The 23141-nt window shown below is 44.2% G+C and overlaps 1 protein-coding gene across 2 annotated transcripts in view; it reads right to left on the bottom strand.

The window, feature by feature from the left end:
- The window catches only part of SLC25A33 (solute carrier family 25 member 33), a 30649-nt gene extending 16150 nt beyond the window's left edge, over positions 1-14499 (bottom strand). Inside the window, exon 1 of one of the 2 annotated variants that reach the window (XM_067567338.1) lies at positions 14371-14499. In XM_067567338.1, the coding sequence (XP_067423439.1) occupies positions 14371-14420 (50 nt within the window). In that variant the 5' untranslated portion in view covers positions 14421-14499. Of the gene's footprint in view, positions 1-5409; positions 5535-14370 lie in introns of those variants that run through there. The other variant, XM_067567339.1, reaches the window with a different exon arrangement.
- Positions 14500-23141: the final 8642 nt, after the last annotated feature.

The raw sequence follows: 23141 nt of genomic DNA, 5'->3' as shown, positions 1-23141 counted from the left end.
GCAAGCAAATTTGGTTTTCTTGAATGGAGTGCAGTAATTCCAGTTTTTAGTGGGTCGGTTCTATTGCAAACAAGTCTCTAGATTTATGTCCTTGGGTGATTCTTCCTTCAAGAAAGCCTATCTAGAGATGGAAGAATATAGCTCTCAGTGGCTGAAAGTGATGTGACATAAATCCTTCTCTCCTTCAGTAAGGCCATTTTTAAAAAGCTGTTCACATGCTCTCTTCTCAAAAGTGGCAGGTGGAGAATCTCAGGCCTCCAAGGTCAACAGGAGGCCATCAGTTGCTCTGAAGAAATAGCAAGTATTTGAGAACAGCACAAGGGGCAGGAGAGAGGGGCAAAAGGACAAGCGATGTAGATCTGGGAAGCTCATATGTAATTTATATATTAACCAGCTAACACCATTACTAACAATTAAAAAAAAAAAAAAAAAAAAAAAAAAAAACCACCCGCATATTCCAAGCCTGTGCATTAGCCCCTATTCACAAAGGTCAAGAAGATCTTGTCCTTGACACAAACTGTTGCCACATGATAATAGAAAGAATCAAAACAAAGACGTAATAAAAGCATTTCGTTTTATTTCAGTTTGTCTATTGTTTTTCCAACTGTAATACCATGTGTCATGGTTGCTGCTCTTGTCATTCAACTCTATCATCGCCTTCCCACAGTTATCTACATGCTGATAAACCCAATTCCTGCTTTCGTGTTCTTTTTCCTTTTCTTTGACTCAGGGTTTCTTCCTGTCAACAAATGGTATAGAGAATCGTAGCTCCTAAGGCCTTGTTTACTGGGGACAAAGGAAAGTTCATTTGACTTAACTAAGGATGTGAATTTAAAGTGGATTAGTTAAACTGCATTAAATCCCTATGTGGACATGCTCATTCAGAATTAAAGTGACTGTATCTCAGTTTAGCATAATTCACCAGTGAACAAAACAGAATTAAGGCCACTTTAATTCTGAATGAGTGTCTCCACACAGGGATTAATGCAGTGTAACTAAGGCACTTTAAATTCATACCTTTAGTTAATTTGGAATTACTTTCCTGACTTTCCCCAAGTAGACAAGCCCTGAAGGGTGAGTCTACCCTATAGTGTAAGTCATAGGTGCTGGAACTAAAGGTGCATCAGGTGCTGCTGCACTGCCTGGCTTGAAGTGGTTTCCATTATACACAAGGTTGAAAGTTTGGTTCAATGGTGCTCAGCTATAAAAATTGTTCCAGTACCCTCTGGTGCAAGTCCAGTCAGTGGGATGCAGGTTTGTGGACCCAGTGTTTCAAAGCCTGCGCTTGAGCATCCTCATTGCATTGCATACCTGGTCTTACACTTGCTGGACCAGGGCATCACAGCCGTGTGAACATGTCCATACCGCACTCCACAGCTTGAGGTGCATCCACAACGCAAAAGGATAAGGGGGTGGTTCAGAGCCCGAAGCCCTAGCAGAGTTCTAGGACCCGGGTACTAAGCACTTGCTGACATGAGTCAGACTGATTTGTGTGTGGACAGGAGGAGGGCTTGAGCTCAAACGTGAATCAGAACCTGGGCTTAGTGTGCAATGTAGACACACCCCAAGTGACTCGCAACTAGTGCGTACATATGAGCAACAAACTACACTAACTCACACTACCGATTGCGAAACCCATTGAAAACTGATGCACTTTGAAACAAATAAACTATTAAAAAACACGGATAGTGGGTTGCAAAATGTAGCTTGTTCATTTATTTTGACAAATGCTGTTTAGAATGATTTATCCTAACCGTTCACTGCATGCTAGCAAATGTTTCTTCGCACATATTGTGTCAAGCTCCAGTAACATGCGTAACCTTCCACTAAGCTCACACCACCGCTCTGTTATTACATCTTTGCTGAGAAATGAGGCAAGGCTGCTGATTAAGACAACATGCAAGTTTGTGGCTCAGGGATGTTCTATTGCTATATAAGTGGCCTGGGGTAATGAGGCAAGGAGGGAGGGAGAGAAAGGAAGTTCTAAAGTCTTACAAACTAGTTCCACTGGCTGTATGAAGCAGCCCAGAGCTACCACTAGGGACTAGTGCGTTGCACTGCACCTTACATACATGCTGCTTCTTGCAATCATGCTGGTGCGCTTTGCTCTAGGATTGATCCTTGCCAGTAAAGGAGTGGTCAACAGAGACAGCATGGCCAAGTGGACAGCGCGCTGGACTAGGACTCAGAAGACCTGGGTTCCTGTCTGCCACTGAGGATGTTGGTCAAGACTCTGTGCCTCAGTTTCCCCATGAATAAATGGGGAATGATATGTAAAGCACTTTGAGATCTACTGATGAAGAGTGCTGTAAGACATTATTCTAGGCGCTAGCTGGGATGTAGAAGGGCCACATTGAAAATTTCACTTTTCTGCTATTTAAATAAGAGAGATCTTCCACAGCTCAGCTCAACAGAAGGAAGCATTTTCTTTATCTACACAAGTATCTTAATATGTTATCACTTCAAGAAATGCTATGGGATTCTCTTTGGAGAATACCACTTAATTCAGCGGATCTTACTGTGAAATTGCAATGTAGGTGTTTTCCATGAGACGGAAACAAAAAACTGCCCCTCACCTTACACACAGGCAAAGCGGTGCCTGCTAAAGAGTTACAAGAAACTTGCTGGCAAAACTCAAGAGTTGAGGTATGTACCTCTCATTAACATAAGCATCAGAGTAAACAGTCTAAGGCCAGGTCTAAACCAGGAAGTTTTACTGCTTGAGCCATGCTGTTTAGGGGTGATTTTCTGTGACATTTCTGTGCAGGCAAATGCCCTAGGGTAGATGCATAAATGTGCTTTTGCTGGTAGTGCTAATTTTGCTTTCTGAGTTGATGTAAACAATAAGGGCAAAAGCATTTATTTTTGCCAGCATAAGATGCAGCTACACCATAGGGGTTTTGCCAGCAAAACTTTTAAGGGTAGACTAGGCCTTCCTGTAAAGATGATCAGAACACCCAGGACTATTTGGGCAGGGAAGAGGGTACTTAAATTCCAGTTTCCCCATTAGTGTTGCATTTGCTGGATATGCTGCATGATTCTTCCATCCTTAATAATTCTCCCCTATCCAAACACCCCCCCAAAAAAAAAAAAAAAAAAAAAAAAAAAAAAAAAATTTGAGAACTTCAGAGCCTTTAACTATAAGCAATATCATAAATCAAGTGTATTCTCCTTTAACTTCTTGATTCTTGCCCCTTCAGACCACAAACAGAAAGAGTTTATCCTAAACCAGTGGCAATCCATGCATTTTACAGTAACAGGTATTCTGAGAAACAGCTTTGCCTCCAGCCATTTTAATCCACTTGATTTTGACCTTGGCTGTAGAATAAAGCACAGAAGCCGCTTAGAAAGCGAGGCACACAGCAGCTGAAATTCTGTTGCTTGGATGGAGGCTGTGCTACATTTACGGAACAGCAGACACAAAAAACTGACTTTGAACAAGCAGCCTGGCTGTTATCAGCGCTTTGCTCACTTTGTGTACAGAACCTGGGCCTGACATTAGCTATCTGCTCTGCAAATACAACTTTGGAGGGCAATGCTTTAGCACATCTTCCTCAATGCTGCACACACAGCACATGCTGTCCATGTGCTAGCTTGAACAAAGTGGTGGGGGAGGGACTGGGGCCTTGGGTAGGGAAAACCCTTTCACAACAAAACCTTTGCTTGTTCCCAGAGTACAGATTTTAAAATAGCTTCGGGTTGGAAATGCATTCTGGACAGAGATCTGACAGTTACCTCAAGTCGTTCCCCTCTGCTCCTGAATGCCTGGATCCAACACTGGCACAAAAACCTGATTCTACCTTCCCTTACAATGGTGTAAATCACGAGTGACTCCACTGAAATCAACAGTGTGAGTGAGTGGAGAACTTGACTCAGCACATCTACACCCCCACTTTGCAGGATTTATCGTCAGAGAGCAGGTGATTAATGAACTCCTTTGAAGAGAAAGGTTGTATAAAGCACAACTTGTAAAGTAGGTTTCTGCTTTCACCAAAGACAAAGTCATCGTTTCTTATTTACATAAATTAAAGCATCTGCCCTGTTTGTCATAAAACCTTCTTCGCTGGCTTTCTTTTTAGAGAGCTTTTAACTGCTAGGTGCTATTATAGGGGAAAAAAATTTGAGATACATGAAATCATATGTAAAGCTACTCAAAAAAAGGCAGAGCTTAGTAACCACTATCTTTGCAGTGTGTCGCCCACATCCACATTAGTCTCATCAGCATCTGGTTATATAAATATTTAAAAAACTAACCTAAAACCAGAGTTCACATGCCCTGAGGATTCTGGCAGGCTGCAAAAGGGAAGCAGAGAAAGCCCTCTCACTGCTCCTGACACAGAGCCAGCCATCAGAGAATTTCAGACCTTAATTGCCACAACAGGCTATGAGGCAAAAAGTAATCTTGGCTACCGGGGTCCCTTTTTATTCACAACCGTAGTCAACGCTCTGAATTGCATCTTGAAGCGAACAGATGGCAGTGCAAAGAACGTGATCACTTGCTGCCAAATCTGCGCCTTTCACGCTGTTAAAGTTGCATGTAAAAATGCAGTGCTATGCTTTTAAATTATTTATATTATAGTAGCACTTAGACTGAAATCAGGGCCCCACTGTACAGGCACTATAAGAAACCTCTCATGCCCAAGGGAGTTTACAAATCTAAATATACAAGACAAATAATAGATGAGAGAAAGGAAGCGTTATTTCTATTATACAGAGGCACAGAGTGATTAAGTGACTCGCCCAAAGTCATACAGGAAGTCTGCATCAGAACCAGGAATAGCCTACACTGCACCATGCCAAACAAACAGGCTGTTTTCTCTAGCTACATCTCGTTTATTTCACACACGATAAAATGAATGATTTCATAGGCAATAGATTACACAAGATTAAAAAGTTATCCAACTCCATGATTATTTTGTGCAGCTTCCTTCTAAAAATAAGGCCTAGGGTTTTATGAGTGTGCGTGTGTGTGTACTATCACAACCCACATGACTGTGACACGAGAACTTTATGATTGCTACACAGAGTGACATCTCTTGTTATGCAATTTCTCTAAGCTCCTCAGACACTTGGCCACTCTTCTCCTGCCGCTAGCTGCCTCCTCCTTGCCATCTTGGCTTGTTCCCACACATGAATTGCCTTTCCATCCTACTCTTAATGCAGTATCCTCAGCCATCTATGCAGCCTCTGCCATTTAAGTGTAGGTACTTTCTGGAATAAGTGTGTAACCTTTTGATACATGACACAATGAGTTAGTATCTGCATCATCAGCTTTAACAGCTCAGGGCTAATGTTACCAGCATGACTTTGAACACAACACGATCTAACAGAGTGAGTCTCTGGACTTCAATAGGTTGAGCAAATTCTATCCATAATATAGATACTCTGCAGGTCAGCTCAAGTAATTACTTCAGTGCATTAACATCTTGTTCTGATCAGCTGATTTTCCTCCACATGAGGTTTTCCTGTATCATCTCTCCCAGTTCTGTTCTGTGTACTGGGAAGACAGCTGAAAATAGCCTGCTGTGCATAAACAAAATACTTTCTAGTAGTCCCAGAGTGTCTCAGACTCCTGCATCTGGGAAGAGAAAAGGAAAAACAGCAACAACCTTAAACAGCTATGCAAACAAAGCTAAACCCTTGCAGTACCAGGTTATGAATATGCAGCCAGACCAGAGTTTCCAAAGTAAAAGTTACAGCTGCGATGAAGTCAACCCAGACTCTGTTCTGGTTAAAATTACTTTGATGTATCAGTTGCAAAGTTTTAGTTCTCAAGACAAGATATGCAACTTTTATTGCATCAGCCTGTTGTAAAATCAAAATAAAAGGGTTTCTCAATCAATGTGTTTTCATTCTGAAAGAAAAAACAGTTCAAAATTAAAAAAGACTAAGGTAGCTAAAAGTATCATCTACTCCCTCCACCCTCATCTACAAATCACAGGCAGCAGAAACAGGTGAGCACAACAGAAATGGATCTTTGTTGCCATGATGTACAAAAATTCCCATCAGTGCCAGAAGGCCCACAAAGCAGTTAATATAAGCAGTTGCTGACAAGAACTGATGGGATCCCTCTAAGTAATTACATAAGTTTATTCATTCATTTATTTATGTAGATACAAATGTTTTATTTAAAAATCATGTCCATGTTGCGAGGCTGAACATTTGATTGTGCTTCTCTCGTCTTACCTCCCACTTTCTATATTTGCGAAGTCCTTGACATTCATACTTAATGTCTGCCCCAGCACACAATGACTTTATTCTAAAGAAACAGTCAGCAGCCCCAACAATGTAGTTATGTGCATGACTCCAGAAACTTAAAAACAAAACTCAGTCAGAAAGGAAACTTGAACTCATCATTCCTAGAATGAACACAATTGTGGGGGAAAATTAAGAATGATAAATGGCACAATGCCAGAAAACACAGAATAGGACAAAAAATGCTATGAGCCCAGCCACGGCTATAATGAATGATAATTTGTGAGAGGACCAGATTGGAAGCCCCTTATTCACACTGTCAAGCTTTTGCCCAAGTAACAAATAAACACTTAGTTCTTATATAGCGCTTTTCATCGGTTGACCTCAAAGCGCATTCTGAAGGAGGTCATTATCATTTACCCCCATTTTAAAGATGGGGAAACTGAGGCACATAAAAAGGAAGTGACTTGCCCAGGGTCATCCAGCAGGCCAGTGGCAGAGACAAGAACAGAACCACTGTCTTTAGTGGGACCACTCAGGTGAGTAATTGCTCATTTACATGAGTAAGAGGCTCTCAGTCTAGCTCTTAAGGTTTCATTGTGCACCCATTTTCATCTTAGGAAAACGGAATGCACTGAGAAAAGTTTCCCCAACAACTGAATTTTGAGTCACAAAGCAAGAGGGAAGCACGCGGGAGGGGAGAAATAGCCATTCTAATATGGTAGCTATATATGTGTCTATTCCCTTACATTTGAAACCCACCCTCTGACCAAATAGTTCTGACTTTTTTGAATCTCTTCTACCAGCTTATGCTAATCCCAGCTCTGCCCCAGCTGTGATTTCAGCCATGTCTGTCTTGGCCTTTTCCTCCCTACTGTTTTGTCAGAATCAGTTTGAGGGACTAATTATATAATATTTTAAGCCTAGGAAAACATTGTTTTTCCTAATGTCTGATGAGACAGAAATTCTTTTCAGATTCAGCTAGAGCTAAACTGGCTCAGTGTAAACAATGTACTTAAAACTTCATATTTTGTATGAGTCAGCAATCTTGGCATTATTTGAATAGTTGGGTTTTTCGTCTAGCCTTATTGTACTGGTGTGGGGGGGAGGAAATAGGAGGAGTGAATGGGGCGGGATAGGGAGAGCCACCTCCAGGCTGACAAGGAGGGTCCTGGGGGTTCCTACCTTCTCCCAGGCCTATTCCAGCACCTCCATGTCCCATGCCCAAGCTCCCTACCCCTGCTGAATAATATGATCTCTGAATGGTTAGGGTTTTTGCTGGTTCACTGATGCACTTTGTTTTGGAGACATTGCCTTTTACTATTTTATATTTGAAGAAATTAATGAAAGATAACAGTCATTACAAAAGCCTCACTAAGGATTCAATAGGCCTGCAAGCTGCTCCTACCTCCCAGAAGGTGTTGCGAGGATCAGCGTTTGCATCACACTATACAAGTATTAACCTCTGCTGGGGCAATTTGTTAGGACATCTCCTCTGCCCCTATTCCTTATACACTTGAGAAGAACCCACAAATCTACTTGCTATGGCGACGTACTCTCCATGGAGCAACATCTTAAATCCTGAAGCTAGCGCAGGGTGTTGCAGCTTGTTTGTTAAATAGAGACTTTCAGCACAAGCACACAACATCCATGTTTAAGCGCATAACATCTACACTGGCTACCCAATGGCTCTCAGGTGAAGTTTAAAGGAGTTGGGTTTTGACCAGTAGAGCCTTAAATGGCCTGGGGCTAACCTGCTTGAAACACATCTTGTACACGCCGGGCTGCCACTGAAAGCGTTGGCAATGATCTAAGAGCCCCCTTTGTACACCACTGAGAGCAGCCAGGAAGGTTCTCCATGAAGACTCCTTATATCTTCCTCATTTTTGGAATTTGCCCCCACACCTTTGGTCTGAAATAGCATGAGCTGGTTGACCTCCAGGACACACTGCAAACCCAATCTTTTCCAACAGGCTTTTAAGAGGAGGATGGTGGCGTTTCCTTGTGGAATCTGCAAAGCAGGGGAGGTTTTGAATTGGGCCCCAATCCTGCAAACACTTAAGCGCACACATAATTTTCACACGACTGATCTCATTGGTTTGAATTGGGACTACTCACATGAGTAAAGCTCCACATGTGGGATGTGTTTGTGAGTTCAGAGTGTTAGTTTGTAATGCCTTTTTGCTGCATGGTGGTTGTACAGACACCCTGCCAGTTCTGGAGGGGGGAAAACAATGGGCATTACTGCCTGCATTTCAAAGGAATGATTCCAAGAAAACTCCATGAATACACACTACTCACTATGCTGTAGGGCCAGATCCTGTATTCACTGGAGTCAGGGCAATTCTTTCACTGACTTCAACAGGGAAGAAGCGGGGCCAGAAGGAATCCAGACTCTCAAATAGGTACAACTCTATTTGTCAATTTGTATATCATTCCTGTTTGCTGCTGATTAAATCCTCCTGGCCTCAGACTCATCTTTCCAATCCACAGCACAGGAGGATTTGCTTTGCTTTCATTAGTGTGATCCTTAAAAGGAACACTCCAGCTAATAAACATGAAGAAATCAGCAACAACCGTGACTTCCTATAAATATACTGAAGCTAACAGGAAGCTACCTCTCTCGACAATTTGACAATGCTTTCTAGTGTCAAAGTTCATCCTTTCGCTCCTAGCCTGCATTAAGCGCTGGATTGTTTCAAAGCTGTAAAGTTAGGTAAGTTTATATGCTGGCTGGGGCAGGGACCTTCTTAGTTGTGTATAAATATATGCCTACCACAATAGGGCCCTGCAGCCATTACTGTAATACAAATGATAAATCACCAACAATTGTTTTAAGTGATGGAGTAGCTCTTCTATCAACTGCAAAATTGTCATTAACAGGGGGTTAAGTTCAGAATGTATCTTGCAGAAATTTTAAATGTTCCCACTTTCTAATGCTTTCCATTGGCAAAGTGGATCCTTTTTATCCTAGGCCCTGATCCTGCAAGCAGCTCTGTGCAGACTCATGCATCCACAGAGCCCCATTGACTTCAGTGGGTTGCCATGCAAGGATCTGATTAGATGGAGGTGCTTGCAGGACTGGAGTCCTAGTTTGCACCATCAAAGGGAAAGACCCTGATGGGAATTATTATTTAAGCACAATGTGATAGCACCTAGGAGCCTCAGTCATGGACCAGGACCCAATTGTGCTAGGTACTGTACAAACAGAACAAAAAGACAGTTCCTACCCCACAGAGCTCACATGGAAGGAAAACAAGAAACTTTGTCCCTCACATGAATAGAAGGACTGAAGCAGTCGCAATGGTTTCCAAAAACTACTTTGATAACGTAATTTAGTTAGCAAAATAAAAATCTAATCACTGGAGTTTTCCTTTAATCAGATTTTTGACTATCAATGGAACATGCTATAAGTTTATCATGCTGTTAAAAAACAAAACCCCATAAACATGTCAGGGCTTATAATATTTAATCCAATGTGACCTTGGTTTCCATTGTTTATGTACCTTCTCACTGTTCCAGAACACACAAACCCACACACACACCCCACATTTCCTACTCTTATTTGCAGAGAGAAAGAACAATTTGGTGGTTAGGGTGCTAGTCCAGGACTTTGAAGACCTGATTTCAATTCCCTGCTTCGCCACAGACTTTACATTGGACAAATATGTCTCTTTGCTCAGTTCCCAATCTGTAAAATGGGGACAAATGCATACAAGTTAAGCACATGCTTGAGGCCTTGGATTAGGCGCTCTTCGAAACAGTTTGGACAATTCCTAGCAGATATTGTATTTAGAGGTCTTAGGTTTTCATATGGACTTCATCATGATAGTGACTGAGCTCCTAACAATCTTTAATTGTAAATATCCTCAAGCAACAAACAATAGGTGGGAGAAAGATACAGTACACAATTCAAACCTGTGTGTGTTTTTTAAGAAAATATCAGCTATCCCCAACAGGCTCCCTACTGAGTCATTACAGTTGGCTAATTTCTCAAATATCTTGGTTGAAGCAGGTCTAGAGGAGGAATTTAAGTTCAGTGCGTAGGAGTCCACATGCTAAAAAGCAAGAAGACAGAAGTGAATAGGGGCAGAGTGTCTCTGGCAGAGCAGCAAAGGAAGGGCTAGTCACATGGTAAGAGCTGTAAATGTTAAATAGCTTAACCTCTTTCTGACCACCTAGGAACTTTATGGTCACCACTGTGCTGCATAAAACTGCTTTTATGAATTGCATAGAGACAGCAGATACAGAACTTTCATGCTCTGGCCTGAAAAGCACAGGCTATGAGCTTAAATGGAAGTCTCCACTACTACTTTGTTATTTTCATTTTATAGACATTTCTGTGGTGCTCATCACAATCATATAACTGCAATATAGGGACTGTGCACACAGCTGAGCAATTCCAGCCTAATACAGTAGAGGATAGTGATGCGCATACACACTGGCTCAGTTTGTTATAGGATCATTACTGCTGTTGAGCGTGAACAGTTAGTCATTAAACATGGATGACTGACAGGAACAACAGACCTTCAGCACAGGGACTATCTTCTATGAATGCGTTTGTACAGTGCCTAGTCCACCTGAAATTCACCTCCCTGTGTCTTACTGCCAAACCTGTGGTCACAAGGGTGCTTGAGCCAGATCCCCTTCATTATAAAAGAGGGGACAGCTGGCAGGGTGTACTCTGTGAGGGCTCTGAGACTTCAGTCACCCCTTGGTCCAAAACAGCTCAAGTTTGGTGACTTTCTAGCCATGCTGCAAAAGGTATCTGTTCACCAGGATCTCTGGAGAAGGCCAAGGGTGAAGGGGTGAATGGCTGAGTTTCTGGGAAACTGATTTTAATGTTGTCAAGGATCAATTTAATTGTATTTGTTGTATGATTATGTTAGGGCTCCTGGAACCTGGGATAGGCGTCTTTATTATCTACATAAAGGAATAGATAAGGCCCCTAACTCAGTGGATGGGCTCAGATACTACTGTATTTAAGGCAACATGCACTACTGAGCCAGAAGAAGAAAGGTAGTGCCTTCAGAAAACATAGCTTTGTGGTTTTTAATTTACTGAATGAACCTAACATTCCAGAAAGATGCCAAAAGACACTGGAGATTGAAGTCCTCTATTTAGTAACAGATCCAGTTTCTGAAATGTAAGCAAGGGTACACTATTAACTAGATTAAGACCAGCAACCAATTTCATATAGCCCATTGAAGTACTGTCAGTTGGCAAGTATTTTGGAAGAAGGTTCTGCAATGCAGACAGCTAAGCTATGCAAAAAGACGGTCTTCTAACCAAAAAAAAAAAAAAAAAAAATCAAACCAAGCTTCATATAATTACTTAGTGCCAGCACTGCACGATTTTTCTCTTTCAGAATTTCAACCATAAAATGAGAAACAGTATTTTTTTAATATTACCACAGAAAGTTATCTAGGAGAACGGAGAGCTTTGGTAGCCCTTCCATCATTTAGTCACCTTCAGAACATTCAGGATCCTACATATAGGATATGGAACTTTCACACAAAAATAAGTTAAAAATAGGGAAGAAATTTACAACTCCTTCAAAGGTGGAGCCCAGAACTCTCTGGGAAGGTCATTTACTCAGAAATGCCAGGAACCATTGCAACTTTTTACCCTAGTTGTTTTTCAAGCTAGCAATCCTGATTACACATTTTCACAGCCTCTGTTTTTAATTGCAGCCTATGCAAGAAGTTCTAAATATGCTCTGTGAACCCCCCAATTGAGTTAAGTGATGGTCTGTCAAGTTGCCTAACAACCACAGGCTAAGATTTGTCTAAGATTCCCACAGCTCCCATTTACTTCAACAGGAGAGACACATAAATAAGGATGTGGCCTCAAGTAATTGGTTTAAAAATTTCAGCAAAACGTCATAGTTGTATATGGTTGGATGTCATAGCAAACCCAACTGACTTTTCTCAGTGCAGTCCTCAAGACCCACCAAGTTTGACTCCTACCTTTACTGCCTCAGAGCAGCCTTGTAAAACTGTCAACAATTTGCCAGCCCTGGCACGGTATCCATCAGCTTGCCTTTTATTACCAAGACATTGGGAACACACACTTTTATCATTCTGATCAATACACACAAAAAGGCTTTAGTGTTAATACCAGCAGGTCACAACCGGGTATATGCTGCTTTTTAAGTTTCATGCCTCGCTCAAGCAAAGCCTCTGCACTGTGCTCTTATGTAAACAAGCAGCAAAACATGGAGCTATAAAGCTATTGAAATTCTCTTCCAACAAGACTGAATTCCAGCACGTGGTCAACCTCAACTGCCATTACCCTTCACCTTCCCATTGCTAATCCCCACCTCTAACATCAAAAGAAACAAAATCACTTCTCCACCCCACCCTCACATCCCTGCACTTGTATCTGAAAGAAACCTCAGGATTCCAGTTGTTCAATCATTGTATTAAAAGAAAATATTCTTGCTCTGCCACTTTTGCACTACAGAAGAGACCATGTCCTGAAGATATGGACCTAGTGACCCTACCACAAACAGCTCTTTCCCTCTGCTTGCCTCAGGCTAGGCCTGCCTTATAGCATGACTGCACAATACATGCCCTATGTTCCTTTCCTCTACCTGGAATGGTCAATACGCACCACAAGCTGCAGGTCTAGAAGGAATAGATTATTACACTGACCCACCCCAGGAAAATAGTGACATTTACACAGCGTCCAAAGGCCACCCTTATGGGGATGTTCTCAAGGAACGTGCACACTGTATCACTGAGGAGTAGGAGGAGGAAAAGAGGCACTAAACCATTCAGCCTCCAGAGGAATGAACACTGATTACTACGTTGCTACCCCATGGCTTTTTCTGGATTTGCTATATTAATGGCAATTGCTGCTAAGGGTGTCCTGGACATGGCACTCCAGTGCAACCATGTCTCCAGCCAAGTGGCCAGGTATAAAATGCCCACAAGGGTCCATATCATAGGTTGACCGTGTCTCTAAGCACCTCCCTACTACCTTCTCAATTGCTGGAGGAATGACTCCCACCTGACGTCATCAATATTGCACCAAAAATACCCCATCTCCTTCTCAGTCATTAGGCTTTATGCTCACTTGCCTCCTAATGATGCAATATTTGGAAAAGATGTTTCATTTTGCTAGGATGCAATACAGTTCCACTGCAGGGAGGCAGCAGCAGCAGCAACAGCTTACACAGCCTTAATTCAATAAACAACAAGAACGCAGGGGAAGGAGATGATGAAACAAGGGAAGATTTAAAAGGTTGTAGAAAAAAAACCAGCAATCCAACAGCAGATTGCAGGTGACACGGAGACAGAGAAAGCAACAATGCTGCAGTATCAAGTGTTTGCACTATCAGAATATATGCATGAAAGGATACGAAACTGGAACCAAACAGGAAAGATTCCAGTGAGATTATGAGCAGCTGAAAACACAGGGTTTTATTGAAAATCTCTCTGCAAACCAGAACTGCAACAGTAGCATCAGGCATGCACTATGATCCAGAGCACCTCCAGATATCACCTCCACCCTGGCCTGTACTGGCAGCTGGTACACACGACCTGCCTGCACTAGAGCATGCACTCTTCGGGTCACGGATTGGGCCTTTCATGCCTGCACAGCACCGAGCACATTGCCAGGGCTTAAAAACCCAGGCAGGAGAATGAGCCAGCCGCCTGCCCTGCCCCCCAGCCTTGGCGGCTGCTGAAAACTCATGCTCTCCCGCTGTGTGCGCTGGGGGTGTTAGGAGCATCCGCCCCTTTTACACACACACACACACACACACACACACGTGAACCTCATCAAACCCCCCCTCTGCCCCTGCTACCCCCAGGCTCCTCTCCGGCCTGAGGCGCGGGGGTGGGACGGCAGCCGGCAGCCCCTCAGCCCACGTGGGACTGAGCCCATTCAACGCTCCCCCTCCCACAGCACCACCGCGCGTGCGAATGTGGAAGCCGGGGCCTGTTCAGAGACATCAGCACGAGGGGGGAGAGGAGACGGGGAAATGAAGGGGGGGAGGGGGACGGGGAGAGCTGAGCCAGGGCAGCCGAGAGGGGAAGGGAAAGGGGGGAGGGGAGAGCTGAGCCAGGGCACCTGAGGGGAAAGACTAGGAGGGAAGCGGACGAATGGGGCAAGGGGAGCCGAGCCCCGGGGATGGCCTGGCCGGGCCGGGCCGGGACGGGCACTCACCCCCCGGCGAAGAGGTGCAGCAGCGTGTTCTCGTGCGGGGTCCCCGTCATGGCTCCGCCGCCGCCGGCTCCGGCTGCCTGCGTCCGGCACGCCTGCCTGGCTGCCTACTCCAGTCCGCGCCGCACCGCGACTGCGCCTGCGCTGGCGGTCGGGGCCAGACGGAGGGAGGGGAAGTCTCGGGAGTCACGTGAAGCCGGCGGGATGTGAATCCACCAACCAGGGACCGAGCCGGGCGGGGCCTTCGGGGGCGGGGCGGGGGCGCTGGCACTGACGTCATAGGGGGGAAGAATGATCTGAGGCTACAATAGGCTAGAGGTGGGTGGGGCATTGTGGGTGCAAGGGGGGAGCGGGTGTAGCTCTGAGTGGGGCTTGTGCAACGAGGTTGCGGGGGTGCAATGGGAGGAAGATGCAGCCCTGGGGTTGGTGCAGGGAGACGGTGGACTACAGAGGGTGGTGGGGTGCAGCACGCATGCTGTCAGGGTGCACGGGATGGGGCGTGCAGCCCTAGGGCCGGTGCAATGATGTTGGAAAGGGTATCCAAGGGTATGGGGCTGGGAGGTGCAACGGGGGTGAGAATACAGGGGCAATCAGGTCGGGATGCAATGGGATTAGATATGCAGCAAGAAGACAGCTTGTGCAGTGGGAATGGGGTTTCAGCAAGCAGGTAGACAGTGCCCATAGGCTGTGGGTACACCTAGGAGGCAGCTTTTGCAGTGGGTCTGGATTATCCTGGATTACTCCTGAATCCAGTGGGTCTGGATCCTGACATGGCAGGATTGAAACCCTCTACTTGGTATTGGCAACCCTAATTTTGCCATTCAAAAATGATGAGTTTGGTTTAAAGATAATACATTGGATATTCTTTCTATTGTCATTCTGGTTTTTTTAATCTTTAAGGGGCCCAGCGGTCACATTTGCCAGCTTTTCTGCGTGAGGGCTAGAGACTTTTGACTTTAAAAAAAAGTACACGGAGATTCTCACAATCTTTTAACTCCTGGAACTAAGGCTTTAAGAAAAATAGCAAACAAAAACACAAGAGTTGGCAATACTTACTGCACCTCAAAAAACATGGCAGTTCAAATTATTGTAGTTCACAATGTGGGTATGGAAAATAAAACTTTAAAAACTTCTCCCTTTCTCCTATTAAGGTCCCCATAAACACATAGATACTTTGATCTGGATCAATAATATCTTTACTGACTATGCTACTGTATAAATCAGAATGTAAGCTATTCAGAGCTGGGCCCTTGCCTCATGTGAACCCTAAAGTGTGCCATGTGGAGCTATAGCCTTGATTCAGCAAAGTAACAGGACTATTCACATGGTTAAAGCTAGGCATGTGCTTAGGAACCTTGGGCGTATTTAACAGTAAATAATAATCAGCATCATCCTCTGTATCCTGCCAGATACAGTTGGGGAGTAGAGACTTGCCAAAAGCACAGGCATTTCTAGACAGGTGTCAAACACAGGGCACCTGGCTCAGATATCATCAGTTCACATCCACAGCTAACAACCCTGTGTGTGTTACACATTCACTAATTTAAAGAGCCAGCCTGCTTTCTAATATTGTCATTGAACACAGAACTATTTCACAAATATACCGGGAGACAGGATTATTATTATAATATGTATTTATAAAGTACTTATCAATGTAGCATTTTGACTGAAGACACTCTGGGTTACAAACCAGCAGATTAAATACTGCTGTGCTGTTAACCTCCTGCACCTACATCTTTCTTTAAGCATCTACATTGTGTGTCTTTTTAACCTGATTCTTAAAAGCTGCTACCAGAAACTTGTGTCTGAATCACTTTAGTGATCATTTATATTGCATTTTTCTTCCACAGACGTCAGAGCATTTTACCAAGATATTCTATTCTGTTCTATAATGGTTCTTAGAACATGCTTATCATCTTAGTGTCTGAGCTCCTACCTATAGTGCATTAAGCAATATGACTACACATCTGTCCTGGATTGTTTGTTCTCTCATCCTGTCCCCAAAGCGAGAAGCACATGCAGTGGAGTGTCTTGTTTGGGTAGATTTTATTAGTATTGTTATTTTTAAACATGCCTATTGCTGTGTGTTTATGTTAGCTAAGGCAGGTCCCAGAAACCAGCCTTGCACCTGGAGTGGAAGGAGATGAGGTTTATGAGGGTCCTTGGTTCTTGGGGGTACCTTGTTCCACATTCTTGGACTGGCGTCCGAGAAAGTTCTGTCTGATGCACAGACAAGCTTTACCCTTACTGTAGAAAGTTCCATTGTGCCAGAGGTGTAGAGTTGTGAACCATGGTCTTCATTCATCGCTTCTGTGGGTGGAGAGGCATAGGTGGCAATGCAGTGGGGGTAGATCTCCCCCAAAAAGTCTGACACAGCTGATATAGGAATGCCCTGACACAATCAAGAAAATCCTGAGCGAATGACAGCCCTACCTGGGAGATGTTTCCTAGTCTATTTGGCTTATAGAGTTTACTATCATGTGTCATTATAAGACAAAGACTCAATAGCAATAGGTATTAGCTTGTGATAGTGAATTGCCACCACTCAGTCAAATCTTACGGGAAAACTATGAAAATCACCAACAATTTTTTGGTTTTTTTTCCGCTGACAAAACTGTATCTGACACTTGTATTGGGGTGGAACACCACTAAGTGGGACCCTTACAAACCTTTCCAGGTCTCCAGAGGACTCCAGAGACATCAGGGTCTCATGTTTGAAAGATGACTTATTGCTTCTATGTAAATTTTAAGAACAAGGGAGCATCTCAGCTCTTTGAATAATCCAAGGAAGAGTCAACAGTTCTGTTTACCTATTCAAACCATGCAGCTTTATTTCTATCCTTTGATATGCCCGGGGAAGGCTCAGACAGCTGCACTCTGGGCACGTGATTTAGCTGGATGTTTCTGAGGGGAATATCAACAGTGATTAACAGTGTTTATATTTCAGGGGCACATAGTATCAAGCTCCAAAGTTTACATCTTACTGAAGTCAATGGAGGACCTTTGCCCTTACTTTCATGCAATGGTTTATACCCAGCTGTCTACAGACATGCACAAAATGCCATCAGTTTATATGCTGCAGATTAACTTCACAACCAGAAGGGCTAGGAATGTCTGGCTTTTTACATTCACATTTTGATCCTGGGGAAATATTAAAATCCACAGCAAGACCCTAGTTCTGCACATTTTCCATACACACAGGTTTTCTATTATTTCTGACAACGGCTCTGAACTAACGCTCGTGCAGCCTGAATCCAGAGTTGAACTTCATGTTTCCCTCCTGGTACAAACCAAACCTCTGGGTCTGAGCGCTCCAAACTTGGGTGTTTGAGATCTGGATCTGAACTTCCTAAATTTCAAGATTCAGCCCAGTGTAGAAAAAGTTTCAAGCAGAGAACTCAAAATGAAACCAATATCTGAATCCACAATGTGGATTATGTGCAGTATGATTGGGTCCCGAATTTGTAGCTCTGCCACGCCCCTCAAACTCCAAAGAGCAGTCATGTTAGACCATTTTGTATCTCTTTGCACTAACAGTGCTGATGATGCTCACAAAAGCCACAGGTTACTTTGGAAAAATGCTTTCTATTTTAACTACCTTGTTTGGTGACCTGTGTGAAATGAGTTTAATAGATTCATAGGCTCATGGATTTTAAGCCTAGAAGGGACCATTGTGATCATCTAGTCTGACCTCCATAACACAGGTCATAGGATTTCCAGGAATTAATTCCTGCTTCAAATCCAATGGTTGTGCTTGAACTACAGCAGCTCTTTTAGAAAAACATCCAGTCTTGATTTTACAATTTCTAGTGATGGAGAATCTATCACAACCCTTGGAAATTGGTCCAAGGATTAATTATCCTCATTAATAAAAAATGTGCACTTTATTTCTAATCTGAACTTGTCTAGCTTCAATTTCCTGCCATTGGCTCTTGTTACACCTTTGGCTGCTACACTGAAGAGCCCTCTATTATAAAATTTCTGCTCCCCAGGTAGGTATTTAGACTGTGATCAAGTCACCCTTTAACCTTCACTTTGGTAGGCTGAATGGGTTGAGTTCCTTAAGTCTTTCACTATATGGTGTATTTTCCAATCCTTCAGTCTTCTGGCTCTTCTCTGGACACTCTCCAATTTCTCAACATCCTCTTGAAGTGTGGATGTAAGAACTGTACAAAGTATTCCAGTAGTGATGGCACCAGTGCCAAACACAGAGGTAATATAACCTCTTTACCCTGTAAGAGTGTGTGGCAGTCCCTCCTGATCAGTCTCCAAAGGAGGTCACACCCCCTTGCTGTTGCAGCTCAAAATAGGGGAATTAGCTGTCTCTGAGGCCCTGGCAGGGCAGGGCTAAAAGCAGAGAAAGGTGGCTCAGGATCTCAGACAGGGCCGAGCTGGCAATAGTCTAGGGGCTCAGGCCCTCAGACAGGAGCGGAGTACCAAACAGTCTAGGGTTCTGACCCTCAGGCAGAGCCAGCAAGCAATCTAAAGGGGCTCTGGCCTTCTGGCAGGGTAGAGCCAGCAGCAGTCTAGCGCATTATGTCCTGGCTCAGCCGGACAGCAGACAAACAGAAGCCTCTTGGATTTGGGTGGGGAGACTTCCACCCCGAGTAGGATTGGTAGCAGGGTGCTAGGGGGACTCGGGCCCACCCTATTCCACTGGGTTCCAGCCCAGGGCCTCTCAGTGGCAGAGAGTTCCTTCCACGACTGGGTCAGAGGAATCCAGCCGCAACATGCTGACCTGCGTTCAGGCAGCAACACAACCAGACTATAGTCGGCTGTCCCTGGGCTGCTTCCTCCCCTCCCTTTGGAGTGTATCTGGATCTCGGGGTCATCATACAGCTCCCTGAGGTACACTGCTAGTGGTAGTTCCAGTAGTTCATTGGCATCTGGGTTGTCTGGGAGGTCGGGTAAGTCCTCAGTGCAGCAGAGGTGTTCGATGGGTTCCTAATCCAGCAGCAGGGGAGAGACATCCTCTTCCTCCAGCAGCTCTCTTTAAACTGAGCTAGAAGGCCTGCCCTTTATACTTCTGCTTCCTGTCCTGCCCCTCTGCTTCCGGCATGGCTTGCCCACCAGAGGGTCGGCAGTGGTCCTTCCTGATCAGTCTCTGAGGGAAGCCATGCCCCCATGCTACATACCCTACTCAAGATTTCCCCCTTTTAAAATATATTTAAGGATCACAGCACCCCTTTTAGCCACAGCATTGCATTGAGAGGTCATGTTCAGCTGATTATCCACCATGACCCCCAAATCTTTTTCAGTCACTGCTTCCTATGATACAATCCGCCATCCTGTAAAAATATGGCCTACGTTATTTCTTCCTAAATGTACGATTCTTTGGCCGTACTGAAAGGCATACTGTTTGCCTGCACCCAACTTCCCAAGCAATCCAGATTACTCTGTATCAGTGACCTGTTCTCTTCATTATTTACCACTGTCCCAATGCTTGTGTCAGATTTTATCATTAATGATTTTATGGTGTTTTTCCCCCAAGTCATTGATAAAAATGTTAAATAGTATAGGGCCAAGAACTGATCCCTACTGGACCCTACTAGAAACACAGGGGTTTGATAAAGATTGCCCATTTATAATTATGTTTTGAGACCTACCATTTCCCAGTTTTTAATCCATTTACTCTGTACCTTGTTGATTTTGTATCAATCTAGTTTATTAATCAAGATGTTTGGTTGGTCTCATTTTAGTTCCCAGTGGACAAGTGAGAGTCCATCCCTTGATTATGGCCTCTGCTGAGACCAAAGCTATGTCTACATGTAAAGCACTACAGTGGTGTAGCTATGGCGTGTCAGTGTAGACACTCACTACAGAGATGGCAGGATGGGTTCTCCCATTGCTGTAGTTGACGCGCCTCCCCAAGAGGTGGTAGCTCCATCGACCTAGCACTGTCTACACTGGTGGTTAGGTTGGCTTAACTACTTCTCGCAGGAGAATGGATTTTTCATGCCCCTGAGAGACTTAGCAACACTATTGTAACTTTTCAGTGTAGACCAGCCCTATGGGTTTGTTTTTACTACAATCAATGAGTGTGATTGCAGCTCAGGGCAACACACCCGACCTACCTTTAATCTAGCTAGCTTGGTCCCAGAGCAGAGAAGCTGAAGCAGCACAAGCTTCGGTGCAGTCTGCGCAAAGCTGCACAGTACCTTGGATAATTACTCCTGGGGCTAGCTTATGCTGTCATGGCTTCATGTGGCACTGAGTGAAGGTCTGTATTGTTTTGTACCTTCTCTGTGGTTACAGGACTCTGGAGTCCCTGGCTGTCACTTGGGTACACTCTCTGCTTGCGTAAATGTCCATTTGAGGTTGCAAATGAGAGAGAGCACAAGGAGAGGCAACTTCTGAAGATACAGCACTGACTGCCTGATCTCCATGCAACTCAGGATCCTGAGTATCCCATCTGCTCCATCCAGACTTCATGAAGTTCCTGCATCTTCTGTGTAGCGATCTTGGGTACATCCCATGTGTCCATGCAGCTCTGTAGATTGGCCAGTCCCAAATATATCTAGGGACCAGTGCTGGGAATGTTGCTGAACTATGTGAATTATATGAGCTAGCACAATGCAGTGCTTTTCCCTGTTAGTGACCTTGATGGGTCATGTGAATGTTTGGGGATAGGAAAGTCTGGGAAAGAGGCAACTTATTCAGCTTTGGAAATACCTGGTGACCTTTGCAAGTTTATCAGAATGTAGGTGACTAAGCAAGCCTGATTAATGTGTCTCTCCCTTTTGTTTGCTGACAGTATTGATCCAACCATCATGTGATCTTTGAAGACCTTCCTAGGGTCGACAGCCTCTGATCAACTAATAAGTCCTTCAACTTTGTCAGTGACAAGATTCTTGCTAACCTGGCAGTTAACTATCAACACAGTGAAAGCACATGTCTATGCCACGCTGCAACAGCCATCTAACCACCATGATAAGTGCTCTCCTCTGCTAAAGACTCCAGTCTACTCTTTGCAATTAATTCCATCCCTTGGCTCCTGGGAACCTGTGAGCCCAGGGAAAAGAGACTGACTTCAAAGGGGGTGGGTGGGGACTGTGAGTATGCAGCCAGAAGGGGCATGGGTGCCTGCTGCCCACAAAGAAGAAGCCAACTTCCAGGATAGGGATATGAGCAAGAGTATCCATTGCCCAATAAAGAAGGAGCCAGTTCCTGAGCGGGGAGACATAGGTGGTCATCTGGCTGCTGATTAAGTCAACAAGCAATTATATCGAGAGGAAAACACTGGAAAAAAAAGGCAGTGTGCATCGTACACAGCTTGTGTGAAGAGCACAATAAAGCTGCTTCCCCATGTGAGACCCTCTGCAATCCCCTGTAGAGCTCGGTGAAAGGGGGATTTTTTTGTTGTTCTGGCAAGGCCAAAAAAATCACAGGGGAAACCAGTTTCAGATCGAACTGAAAATGAGATTTTTTGGTGCATTGAAAAGTAAAAAAAAATAGTAGAAATATAAAAGTTTTGTTTTGATTTTGAGCTTTTTTTTTTCTTTTTCTTTGTACTTAAAATCAAATTAAAGGAAATTTTGAAACAAAAAGTCATTTTGAATTAAAAAAAAAAATTCAAAAGATATCATTTAGAAATTGTCAAAAAAGAAAACATTTTGATTTTTTTTTGGAATTTGTTTTCCAAAGTGAATCATTTGGTGAAATCAACATGAATTTGCAAAACATTTCAGCGCTGCCAAATCTGCATTTTTCACCAAAAAAAAAAAAAAAAAAAAGTGGCAAAAATCCAACCAGCTCTAAGAGCCAATAGGGACCAGTTTAATGGAATTCCAACCCCCTCATTCTGCTGTGGTGATGTTTGGCTCTGCACCAAGCCTAGAAAAATATCACCCCCATGACGAAACCAGCAACTTCCAGTACTAGATGGAATCTTTCACTTTGCTTTCCTGGCATTTAATTACAGCTCAGCTCAAGCTACTGCCACAAGGCAAAAGATACAGCATAGAAGCACTAAAGGCACCAAGTTCACTGATGTGCACAGCCCCCAAATGTGCACAAATACGTACAAACACACACTCATGCAAACAACTCTGGGATAAGCTCTCTCCTACTTAACTCCCCCCCACACACACACACACACATGCACAAAGCTGAGAGAGTTATTTTCCCATATATGCACAACCACAGATGTGTGCACACAAACATGCACAGAGCTCAGCTAGCCTTTTCCTACACGCACAACCATGTAAAACCCACACAGGCAGACTGCACACACACCAGTGCATGCGGAGAGCACTGCCAAGGGATTAGTTATAACCCAGAGGCTAGTACGGGAGAGCAGCTTCTGGATGGAACTGGTTTGCTCAGCCTGGGGAGGCACCAAGTAACCTTTTCACAAGCTGGAATTGGAAACAGGAAATTGGATATTGTAGCCTGAGCTGTGAGCCAGGGGAGAACCTGCTTCTGCCAGGTGACTGAAAGCGGAGGGAGAAGCCAGGATGCCCAGGTGCTGGAGGGTGTGGGGGAGAGAAGCCGCTCCAGGCAGGTGACTAGGGAAGTGGAGGGAGAAGCAGGGATGCCCAGGTGATGGGGTGGGGATGGGGGAGAGGAGCCAGCCTTGGCAGGTGAGGGATGGGGGAGAAATGCTGCTCCCCAGGTGGGGCCAAGGAGGAGAAGATGGAGAAACTTCTCCTTTAGGGAAAAGAGGGGGCTGTTCATGCCAGGTGGGGGAGGAGGAGTACAGGGTGCAGGGGGTGGGTGGGAGAACAGAAGCTGCAGTGGTGGGGGGGATGGGAGGAGCATGCCCAGTGTAGGGG

Source organism: Emydura macquarii, unplaced genomic scaffold (assembly GCF_026122565.2).
Source record: "Emydura macquarii macquarii isolate MOO-44397 ecotype Brisbane River unplaced genomic scaffold, CSIRO-AGI_Emac_v2 contig_2768, whole genome shotgun sequence".
Classification (NCBI taxonomy): domain Eukaryota; kingdom Metazoa; phylum Chordata; order Testudines; family Chelidae; genus Emydura; species Emydura macquarii.
Note: the sequence above shows the minus strand (reverse complement) of the source record. Positions and strands in the feature narration are given on the sequence as shown.